Source organism: Squalius cephalus (assembly GCF_949319135.1).
Source record: "Squalius cephalus genome assembly, chromosome: 16".
Lineage (NCBI taxonomy): Eukaryota > Metazoa > Chordata > Actinopteri > Cypriniformes > Leuciscidae > Squalius > Squalius cephalus.
In genome coordinates, this window is record NC_137137.1 from 16753227 (window position 1) to 16765625 (window position 12399).

The following is a 12399-nucleotide window of genomic DNA, read 5'->3' on the forward strand; positions in this document are numbered from 1 at the left end:
AAGGTCATCCAAATAGGCGAACTCTCATGCCTTGATGATGAGGCGAAGTCAGTGCCGCTTCTGCACACTTTGTGAATATGAGCAGCGCTAGGGACAGCCTGAACGGCAGGACCTGAATTTCGTATGCATTGCCCTTGAAAGAGAACCTCCGACATTTCCTGTGATCCAGGTGTGTATTGAGACATGAAAGTACGCATCGGTCAAATCCACCGATGTGTACCATTCCCGGGGATGCATCCGGATCGGCACCCGAGGCCAGAAGCGGACAGTGCCTGTCCACTGCACCATCGAGCATCAGCTCAACAAACGCTATGCTACCGGCAGTGTATACATGCTCCAGGGTTGGAGAGAGCTAGCTTGGCGTGGACAATCCCCAGACACACTGGGCAGTATCTTTTTCGGACAACAAGTACCCACATGTCATTGGACAGGGGCGAGAATCCTTGTTTTTAGCCATTTTGCCAGCAATGCTAAACTTGTGCTATTAAAACTTTTCTCTGCTTGTGCCTTTCGACAGAAATCACCACCGTGGGCTTTCCTCGTGACTGAGGCATGATGGCGTTCAGAATGTTTACATTCACAAACAGCTATATTACACACTGCATGAAAGGGAATATTCGAAGAACCACAATAAGGGCACTTTAAATATAACAACTGTTCAAACTTGCTGTGTGGTTTGTGTACTGTATATCATCAGCAGCTGACAGGGGAGGAGCAGTGAAACTGTTGATAAACAATCATATAGTCTATAGGTTATATCATCTAAACCCAACCAGCGATGGGAAACAAAGGTTACAAAAACAGACCGTTTCATTTATCTGTTCTGCATCATCTAACACACAGGTTTAAATGTCAGTTTTTATTCAAAGGCCTACTTGTGCTTCTTTGAAACATGGAGGCAACCACAAAACAGTTCCTGGTCTTTATTCAACACCATCAAGCTTAATATAACCCACCCAGTCTGCGTGTGTTGCGTAAATTTAGCTTAGTTTCAATTCTCCATCTACCATTTGAAGGTAATCATAATCAACATACAGCAGACAGAACAAGTGCATCTGAAACGGATGAAAGAAAATACTCACCAAATGCTTCTTGCGAACAAACTACTGGCAAATGACAAGATGGCGTTGCACGGAAGCAAAAACGGCTTGTTTCTGCAAACCTCTTCCTTAATAGGTTTGAGCCGTATGAAGCACTCGATCTTTTGGTACTTCCAAAAGCAGGATGTGACATCACAACCACATCCCTTACTAGCTATGGTGAAATAGCAGGGGCACATAGGCACTCATAATAGTCAAAAGCATAAGGTTAAGTTAAAATCTGATTACGAGTCAAAGCTAAAGTTCTGCTCTCCACTTTAAGGAAGGAATTATACGATCATTGTCAAAAAGTGAGTCATATTGTGGACCATTATTGTAAGTTTACAGTGGCAAAGAGCTTTAAAATTTGCTAGCAGTGAACTAATCAGACTTAACTGACAAATTGTGCCATGCTATTGGTTTAAAATAGAACTTTTACAATAAACAATTATGAAAGCTAGATGTATGGGTTTATCATGCAGTAAAAAACCTGTACACATCAGGGCACTATACTGTAACGCGTAAACCAATGAACTTCTCAAGTATCAAAATTATAACTACTTAATCATTTAAAAGCATTATTGCTGAAGTATAATCTGTTTTTAATCCAAAGAACAGCTATATTTCATTAATATAACAGTTTCATTTGCTTTTTTACAGTCTATCTATATTGCGAATAATGGGTAAACATCACAGGAATGATTATGTTTCTATGAAGACAACAGCTTCTAAAATCCATGGATATTAAAGATGAGTGTGTGTGTGTGTGTGTGTGTGTGTGTGTGTGTGTGTGTGTGTGTGTGTGTGTGTGTGTGTGTGTGTGTGTGTGTGTGTGTGTGTGTGTGTGTGTGTGTGTGTGTGTGTAAGCTGGAAGGCACCAGCTGCAGTGGTCTGGGAAGCTGGGCTCTGACCCATTTTCAGCAGAGAGGAAGCACACGCAGGTTAAAGCTTAACCACAAGCATATACACATACACACTTTGTGGGACTTACCATTCATTTCTAACATTCTTAGGTAAATATAAGAAATATAGAAATATATAATATAGAAATATATTTTATATATATAAAAAACATTTATACACAGCAGTGGCCAAAATTGACATTTTTATCAGGGAAAATTGACATCTTCACCCTTTATTCAAATATTGTAAAAGATGTGTTCAAGATTTTGTAAGCATATTGCATAGTTGTGCTTGAAGTTGATTGTTTTATTTGTGATAATGCAGTTAAACACGCCAAATTGTGTGGACATCATTTTTGGCCAGGCTGTCACTCAAAACAATTATGAACACATGCAAAAACAAGAGCGAACAAATGAAGTATGAATAACTGATTATGTTTTAGTCAGTGTATGCTTCTTCTTGTGAGCCTTTTGTTTTTCTGTGCAATTTTATCAGTAAAATAAAACCTGTAGTTGTCTTCCTTAATAATATATATATATATATATATATTTATTTATTTATTTATTTATTTTTTTATGGGTTAATCAAAATTTGTAGGATCATTAAAAACAAATATCCCCTCAGGACATTACTTTTGTATATACAAACATACACATATACGTGTGTGTGTGTGTGTGTGTGTGTGTGTGTGTGTGTGTGTGTGTGTGTGTGTGTGTGTGTGTGTGTGTGTGTGTGTGTGTGTGTGTGTGTGTGTGTGTGTGTGTGTGTGTGTTTTAAAATATATGTATTGTATTTATTTCAATTATAAAAATTAAACTATTAAAATGAAATAAATCAATTCATTTTACAAAATATTTTGACTGCTCAATGCCACGACTGAACAATCAGAGGGCAGTATGTCAAAGAGAAGTGTAAAAATTATAATCATCAACAATCAAACTGCATTAGACAGTGATGTCAGAGACATTAACATACACCCATTATCACATCCAGAACACGTTTATAAACATTTATAATCTACGAATGACCTACGGATTTGTATGTACAGAATCAGTTTGTTTCTGTGAAGTAACTCTAACTGAAGTAAGATTCTATTGAAGTACCAATCAGTGAAAGTGCATCACTCACTATGTTGAAGCAGAAAGAGCCAGAGGCGCTGTAACTGTGCCGGTGATGCGGCAGGGAACCATGGCTGATCCCACTGAAGTGTCTCCGGATCTCTGCAGAGGAGTGTCTGAGACGAGAGAGAGAGAGACAAGGATGAAGAGGGAAGAGAGGAAAAAGAAAAGAGAGGTGCAACACTGGATTATTCTCCAGCGAGGGCTATTGTGCAGACGCCAGGTGCTTATTTAGACACTCCTCTTGATGGGAGTGTGTGTGTGAGACGCAAAGTTACACACATATTCAATGAACCTTCCCATCTATTACCTCACTCATAACTCTTCATTAAACACGATCCCCCTCATCAACCTGAAATTAAGTGAATTGCTTAGGTGTATTACAGTAATAAATCAGAAGAGCTCAGTAACATGGTCACCCCAATCGCAACAGTATTAACTTTTTTTTTTTTTTTTCACATTCACTCTTAAAAATAATGGTTCTTTATTGGCATCAATTGGCTCCATGAAGACCCTTTAACACTTTACTTCTTCTTTACTTCACTTTAACCGTTACTTCTTGTTTTACCTGGGCTGGGCTTGCTTGTTTATTTTTTAATAACAAAAAAAAAATTCATAATGCCCTTTCACACTAAAAGCGAAATGAATAAGCCTCAGGCTGAAGGAAATGCAAATTCACACCTGTACAATTGAGGGTGCAGCTCAAACAAACCTTTCAGATGTGCAGCCGTTCTGGATTGCAGAAGATTAGGATGAACTTACTTCAACAGTAAAAACAACAACAACAAAAAAGAAACTCAAATGTGGCGTTTTACTTAAGTCATTTTTTGCTTAATTCCTATTGTTGAATCGGATCATCAAAAGACAGCAGCCAAGACATTGGTTAATAACAGGGTTATTGGACAGGGTTATTTTTGCGGCTGAACAGGGTTATTTTTGGACAGGGTTATTTTTGCGGCTGAATCTGTCCTTATTGCATTTGCATTTGTAGGAGTTTCCCTTTCAGATGCAGAATTTTATGGAAGGAGAGTATTTAAATGAATCATGCACGGTGATTTACTAAGGTTTGCGCTAGTCAATTTACTAGTATTTGTGCCATTATTTACCGGCCAAAAAAGCATGTCTTAAACCAGACGCTCGTTTGCGCAGCTCTCAGTAGATTGTGTTGGTCATTATGGAAATGATCCGGCTGTGTCCATTTTCTTTAATTTGCTGCGTCGTCAGTAGATCACACAGAACTTTACAATCTCATCAGAGCTTTTTAGGAATTGTGCTCTCGCGCTAATTTGCCCTGTTTAGTAAATCTGGCCCTTAGTCTAGAACAGAGGGCTTCAATCCTGCTCCTGGAAGGTCACTGTCCTACAGAGTTTAGTTCTTTGTAATTACTTTGTATTTTGAAGCGATCCTCAAGAGCTTGATGAGCTGATTCAGGTTGGAACTAAACTCTGCAGGACATTGGCCCTCCAGGAGCAGGACTGAAGACCTCTGGTCTAGAACTATACAATAAACCATCATGTTTTCACAGCGTTACTTGTGTTACTTATTTGAAAAAGCAACTCAGATATTTTGCTGTAAAGTTAAAAGTAATGTGTTACTTTACTATTTAATTAAAAGCAATCTCATTACTTAACTCACGTTACTTGTAATGTGTTACCCTCAACACTGCTTCTATGGCATCACTGTGAAAAAAAACCTTTAGAACCTTTATTTTTAAGAGACATAACAACGACATATGCTACCACACTCTCAAGTGATTAGTATGAACTTAAAATATCCATATCAATCAACCACTAGATTTAAACCCATGACATTTGCCTTATCAGCCTAGCTTCTTAACCATCATCCCATGATTCTTTTTGTCACAGTATACTTAAGGTTAACCATACATTATTATCAATGCTGTTTACATTTTATTGTCTCTTCAAATATTGCTGAATTAGAGTGTGATATCAAAGACTCCATTGTAAAATTTTGGCTGTGAGGCGAGTACAACAACAAACCCTTCTGTAACATGAAGTATTCAGCTTTTGAGAAGCACGCTGTGACATTCCCAAATGAAGCGTAAAATGATTTAGACACTCTTAATGACATGTTCCCCGAACACTGGATAGGGTGCGCTACAACAAGGTTACCACTAAAGCAGAGACGATACTCATTTTCACCAAACCACTTGAGTCACATTCCCACAGTGTCTCAGCCAACAATTCCCACAATGCAGCATGTTTTTCTCATAACTTCCATTGATATGAACAGAAGGATTCGCCTCAGAAGCGGAGAGGTATTGAGCTTGGCAGCCAGCCTTCCGGGCCACAGCATACAACAGAGTGCTATTGTGCACCTGCTTATAAAAAGCCCCCCCAAAATGGGTCACCATTCATAACGCTGTTGTTTCCCCCCAAACTCATTTACATGGATTGTCTGTTGTAGGATAATGGGGTTCCTGTAATCATTTGCACTTAATATTCAACATGTTTGAGGAAAAATAAAATTGAACAACATTACAAAATTCAGCCGTTAAGTCAACGACGCCGTTCTTATTTTTCAGGACTTCAGTAAATTGTGCCAATACAAAATATAAACTTGAAAGGCTAGATTTATTTTTTTGTCACTGCTTTTCTATATCCACAAAATCAGCCACAGACTTTGTTTAACTACTTTAAAAGTCAAGTCTGGGGCAGGACAGCATGAAAATTCTATAACCGCAAAGACAAACAGCAGTGAATTATAGCATGAACATGTTCACGATTTGTTCTTAATAGTGCATGTTCTTAAAAAAAACAAGTTAAAACTGGTGTAATATCTCACTGAAATGCTGCATCATTGTGTAAAACCTTATGTAAGATGAAAAGCAAAAATAATTACATCACAGGATCACATTTGTCTATAAAGACGGAATGCTGTTTTACACATCTATTGCAATAACAGCAGATATTTTATAGAATAACCAGGCATTTGGTTGCAGTGGTAAGTGTTCTACAAAAAATGTAGCTATGAAGAAAAAAAACAATTAAACTGTGATGGGTGGGAGCTACACTTCTTTTCCACAAAAATGTTACAGTCTTAGTATGACTGGAATATTCATCACGATAAAATGAAGTGTTATCATGGACTATGTTCTCGACACAATGAGATAATGACATAGAGTGCAGAGAGATGAATCTCAATTTGACCCTCCATCTGCTCCATCGACTTTCCATCAACTTTGACAGTTGTAATTATAGGGAACATTTCACGCAAACAAACACACACGACATGCAAAGAGCTCACACTTTATGAGCATCCATCTCTCTCCTGGATTTGTTTGACTTTTTGATGATGATTACAATGCATCTCGCCACATCAAAATACATCTATGTGTTTTTTTTAATCAAGGATGGTCCAATATCGAAATTGCAAAAAAACAAAAAAATTCTTACAAAATTATTTTTTTGTCCATAAAAGTCAATGGTAACCAAAACTGTTAGATTGCCAACATTATAGAGTTGTGGTGAACTATGCATTTAAAATGTTGAATCTTTGCCATAATGTTAGTGCTAAATATATTTAATAATCTAAATCTTAAAACAGATGAAAAAAAAAATTAATATCTAATTTCGGCCCATGACCTTTTCTAGTATAAATACTATCGTTCAAAAGTTTGGGGTCAATTAAATTTGTTTATAAATTATTGAAAGAAATCTCTTATGAAGGCAGCATTTATTTGATCAGAAATTCTATTTCTGGTTTAATTTATTTTTTAATTAATTTTATTCCTGTGATGCAAAGCTGAATTTTCAGCATCATCACTCCAGTCTTCAGTGTCACATGATCCTTCAGAAATCATTCTAATATGCTGATTTGCTGCTCAAGAAAAATTTATTATTATTATTAATGTAGCCTAACATGTAACAGTTGTAATGCGTTATTTTTTGTTAAAATAGCATTTATTTAGAAAAATTGAAATAAATCTTGTATTACATTATATGTCTTTACTGCGTTTTGATCAATTTAATGCATTATTGCTGAAAATTATGAAGATTTTTTTTTTTTTTAATCTTACTGACCCATAAAGTGCAGAGCACTACATTGACTTAATTTGAATTAAACTTTCAATTCACTGATGTAAATAAACATAAACATTCTCAACAATATACACATTCAGAAAGAAATCCTTAGGACATACAGTAGTTTCAATAACCAACAGTGAAGAAGTCAACAAAAAGAAATCAACAGTTGCTCTTATTACAGATCAAGTACAATGACAAACCCTCTTTAAAGCACAATTACAGCCATGACAGCAACAGCCACATTCCACAGAGAGCGGACTATGATTGTTTGTCTTAGTTGTCTCAGCCAAGTATGACTGTGGGTCAGGGAGCCTCACAACAGTATTGTGCAAGAACACTGCTGTAGTATGGAACTTCCCTTGAAGGTCGACATCAGCTGAAGATAACCGAAATTAAAGAACTATTCTCGTGATATGGCGAGCGTTTCCTTCAACTGCAGCCTTGCTGCTGACTGAGGGCTTTCGTTTATAGTCTGCCACGTCTCATTACATTCTGTTTTCACCACATTGTCTGTCCTACAACATTTAGTGTCACTTCTCATAGTGAAATGCGGCTGGAAATATCAAAGGATTGTGAAAGGGACGGCGGAATAAAGAGCAAACGAAAACCTCAGGGCACCCTTCTTCAGAACAAAACACAGCTGCGCTCAGAGGACTTTTCATGTGTGAACGCATCACTCATGCAAATTAATGTGTGGTCACTGAAAACGAGAAGGGACATAGAGGGTGGTGCAAGGGCCAGGAGAAATCTGCAGCGTGTTTGCTGACGTTTTCCCCCTTTTCAAAGCTGTCTGCACGAGACAGCACGAGTTCAGCTTGTGCAATACAGCTGCTGCCGCCACAGCAAGTATCAAGCCCCCTGTGGTTGCACTGGTTAGGCTGCACTTGCATGAAAATCTGGGAATCATTCTGTTGGCTGACCAGCTCAGTGCTTTTTAGAGCTTGCTTGGTTTTGTTTTAGAGACACGAAGATCTATATTCCTTATATGCCTATAATATCTCTTTACCATCAATGAGTCATTTTGAATTTCCTATTGTGTCCTTACAAAGAGGAAGTGAAACAGGACTGATAATTACTTAATCATAGTTACCCAATACTGCTGTGACAACAGATATAAACCTAGAGCACACTTTTGAATAGTGTGATCTTATATATCTACACATTTTTTCTTGAAATTGTACGTTTTCGTAGGATTCACATTCATACGTTTATATATACTATTTTTTTCTTTAAATATTACCTTATAAGTTTTCGTAGGACTCACATGGTACGAATTCATGAAATTGCCACTTTGTAAAATAGTTGCATTTTTCTCTGAGATTGGGTTGGATGAACAGATCATTTTTTTATTTAAAAAACTAGTTGATACTTATAAGCCAATAAATCATGTTATGGCAAATAAAAAAATAAAAATTGATATAAAAATTCTCTTATATTTTATCTAAATAGATAAAAAAACACAAAAAACTACAATCAGTCAGTAAAGTGTGTTGAATTTATGCATCATAACATTAAAAATAATGTTTACAAAATGGATATTCATTTTGATATTTGCTAAAGATTGCATTTAAGTCAATAAATTATTAGTGTAAAGATTAATTTTAAGTTACTGTTAGATGAGGTCATTTAAATGTAAAAATAATGAGCTGAACAATTAAATATCCAATATCTAATACCAACAAATACAAAAAAGCTCTAATATGATAAGATATATTGTACCACTACAATCGTTTCACACTTTCTTTGCTTCCCGTCTGATTCCAAACACAAACGAGGACATCATATCAAATCCTGATGCAGATCCAGCACAATAACAATTGTGCTGATACAGGACACTATAATGAACATTGTTTTTCAGCTTTGACAAAGCCATTGAGTGCTCATGTAAACCAAAGATTAATTTTTTTTTCATTCAAAACATACACATACTGCACAGACAGCAGCCTGGGATTCAGTGCACAATCACAATGTCATTTCAAACCTCCAGCATCTGTGTCGCCAGTCCAAAGCCTTACCCAATATGCTTCAACCACCATGAAACGGTAGCCAACTTACAACTGAGAAAACACAAAATCTGCGAATTCCACAGAAAAGCTAGTGGTTTAAACACACAATGTGACTTAAAAGCTAAATTAATCATCTTATTCATTCACAAATGCCTAAAGATTGACTCCACTGCATGATTCCCATAATCTGCAGAAACAAATGGAGTGTGGCATATGACAGTTGTGCTATGAATGAACCTTTGTGTGCCTGTGTGACATAAACTCACAAGACAGAATACGGATCATTACCCTGTATATGAGCACTTTGTTCCCTTTGTTTTAATACCGGACTCCCTTCTTCCACAATGTCTTTAAATTCATTTCCTCCCCACCTGCAAGTGCGATAAAACAGGAACAATACAAACTTCCACTTTAACTTGACACCTAACAGGGGTCAATCCTCCTGAGCTGTAATAAGCATGAGAAGGGGGATCGTGGAGGAAATGATCATATAGACAGGAGCTCCAATTTTAGAATTACAAGGAAATGAATGAAAATTGCTCTGAAATGCTTCGCAGTATTATTTCTTTCATTCGTACTTTCTTTTAGCCTGAAGGGGTATGTGGAAGGCACTTGAACAATAACTTTTAGCCTACAGCACAGAATGTAGACCATCTGCAGAAAGTAACAGGTTGCTAGTTCAAAACTTATTTATCTTAAACATGAAGGTTCCAAAAGGGGGTTTTCACAGCTATCTGAATGCTGTACCTCATGAACTTATCTTTAATATCACATAGCAATATATCAGACTCACAAGACTATCAAGTCTAATGGTGCCAGACTTGTAGCTTATCCCAAACGTGTGGCTGCCTGTTCCGGAATTTACCCAAACTCCCTGAAGATTTAACACTGACTGCAGGCAGACAGACAGACAGCTCCAAAAGTCAGCTCAGCTTCCCTGGGATCAGTCAGTGCACGAGCTATGAGGTCCAGCCAAAGGAAAAGAACATTACCTGTTGATTTTGAGAGCGAATGCTCTCCGCTCTGACGCTGGCAGAGAAGACATGCGAGTCTGGTATCAGTCAACGCAGAGCCGCGGAGAGCAGGACGGAGCGGGGGTGATCGCTGATGGCATCGCAAGCCTCATCTTCGTGGTATCAGCGGCTTTACTGGGCGGAAACTTCCGCATTTTAACTTCAACCCAAACAGAGTGGATTTACACGAGAGAGAGAGAGAGAGAGAGAGAGAGAGAGAGAGAGAGAGAGAGAGAGAGAGAGAGAGAGAGAGAGAGAGAGAGAGGGAGAGGGAGAGGGAGAGAGAGGGAGAGGGAGAGGGAGAGGGAGAGAGAGGGAGAGGGAGAGGGAGAGAGGGAGAGGGGGGACTACTAAACGATGTTATGAAGATTAAGGGTGGGTTTGCTTGATAAACAAATGGGTTTAAATCATAGGTTTAAATGGGTGACGACATAGCAGGACATTATAAACACAAGTATCGGTTTACGTGAATATATTAATGACCCATTGATATCCTTTCTTTGTAACAGACAACTCATATAGTAAAAAATATGTTTAAGTAAATATCATTGTTAAGATTAGATGTTATTGTGGTTTCCGACGAATAGCCTAAGTGCAAGTCCGCAGAGCGACCCTTGACACATGGTCAAGTTGATTGGTCAGAGAGATGTGAACTTGCACAGCTGCGACCCCTGTCGACCGTGAATTGCGCTGCAACAAAACATTTCTAGGCTACCTTTGTTAAAGGTACACTATGTAAGATGCATTAAAATAGTGTTTTCCAACCTTTTTTCTGCCACGGCACCCTTTTAAATTTTTACAAAATTTGTGGCACCCTACACTAGTGTTGTTACAAAACTACTTTGATACGATACCTTGAAATGTACCGATTTTCAATACCACAGGGAAGAACCGCCTACTATCATTTAGATATTTTTGTCCATTTTTTTGTAAATTTGTCCATCCATTGAAAGTCTAGGAATCAGAAATTTCTTCTGAAGATATCACTTTATATGATGACATAATTAAAGCTTTTATTCATATATAAACATCAATTGCTCAATTGCCATTGCAAATCTCACCTAAATGTTTGCCCACTCAGTGTATTCGTGTTTTTATATTGGTTTTATATTATTTTAAACATTAATTAGGCCTATCGCCATTCAACATTACAGTATTATTGAAAGCTATCAATTTTAACATTTATTAGGCTCCAAAAAAATAACAACTTTTAATTTAAATGAACTTAAAACATTCTTCACATAATAAATGTTATATTGTCCTGTGCCCTTTTTCTCACAACTCTTTACATTCATTTAAGACTTTATTTAACTCATTTAAGACTGCTCTGAGGATACTCAACAAAACGGTCATTTTGGCATAATTGTGTGTCTGTATTTGTGTGTGTCAGCATCATGGTCAGCATTCACAGACAGTGCGTTCTCTTCTGTCATGTGCGATTGAATGGTTTAAAAGCATTTGCATAAAGAGGAACGTGATCATATAATTAAGCGTTAAACTAAACACTAATTGCATATTACTGTTGACAGCACGGACATAACCGATGTGTTTAGCCTATGTGAATAAGACGGACGTTGTGACAATATTTTCGTGTGTATTTGACTGTAAGCGCAACAAGCCATGAAAAAAAGATGCAGCTTTATGTGAACGCACTGGGAATGAAGCACGGGAATGAAATCATGCGCAACCCCTGCAATTTAACGCAGAAAACTTAGGCTACGATTTGCATTTTTATTATAAAAGTGTGTGCGTTATTTGTTGTTAGAGACATCCGAGATAATTTATTTTTTCTTCTTCTTCTTCTTCTTTTTAAACACATTTTAGCAATTTTAAAATGTTTGATGGAGTTTTTACACAACACCCCTGCTCTCGTCAAACGGCATTCCAGTGTGCTGCGACACAATTGGGAAACGCTGCATTAAAATATCCACACACACACACACACACACACACACACACACACACACACACACACAAACACTAAAACAATGTTACATATTTTGTTGACTTGTGTACTTACATTATAAATGTTTTCAACAATGTTTAAATCCAGAGAATTTTGTAATTTTAACCAATGACATGGCCCGTGTCATTGCGTCGCCTGTCAGTGGAGTCATGTCCCCACAATCAGCTTTCGGTAGAAACAATTTGAAAATGTTTGATGGAGTTTTTACACAACACCCCTGCTCTCGTCAGACGGCACTCCAGTGTGCCGCGGCACAATTGGGAAACAC

The 12399-nt window shown here is 37.4% G+C and overlaps 1 protein-coding gene across 2 annotated transcripts in view; it reads right to left on the reverse strand.

The window, feature by feature from the left end:
* The window catches only part of dock8 (dedicator of cytokinesis 8), a 51272-nt gene extending 40976 nt beyond the window's left edge, over positions 1 to 10296 (reverse strand). Inside the window, exons 1-2 of one of the 2 annotated variants that reach the window (XM_079897863.1) lie at positions 10145 to 10296; positions 3111 to 3216 (exon numbers count right to left, since the gene is read on the reverse strand). In XM_079897863.1, coding sequence (XP_079753989.1) covers positions 3111 to 3216; positions 10145 to 10197 — 159 coding nt within the window. In that variant the 5' untranslated portion in view covers positions 10198 to 10296. Of the gene's footprint in view, positions 1 to 1082; positions 1175 to 3110; positions 3217 to 10144 lie in introns of those variants that run through there. The other variant, XM_079897864.1, reaches the window with a different exon arrangement.
* Between the last annotated feature and the right edge of the window lie 2103 nt (positions 10297 to 12399).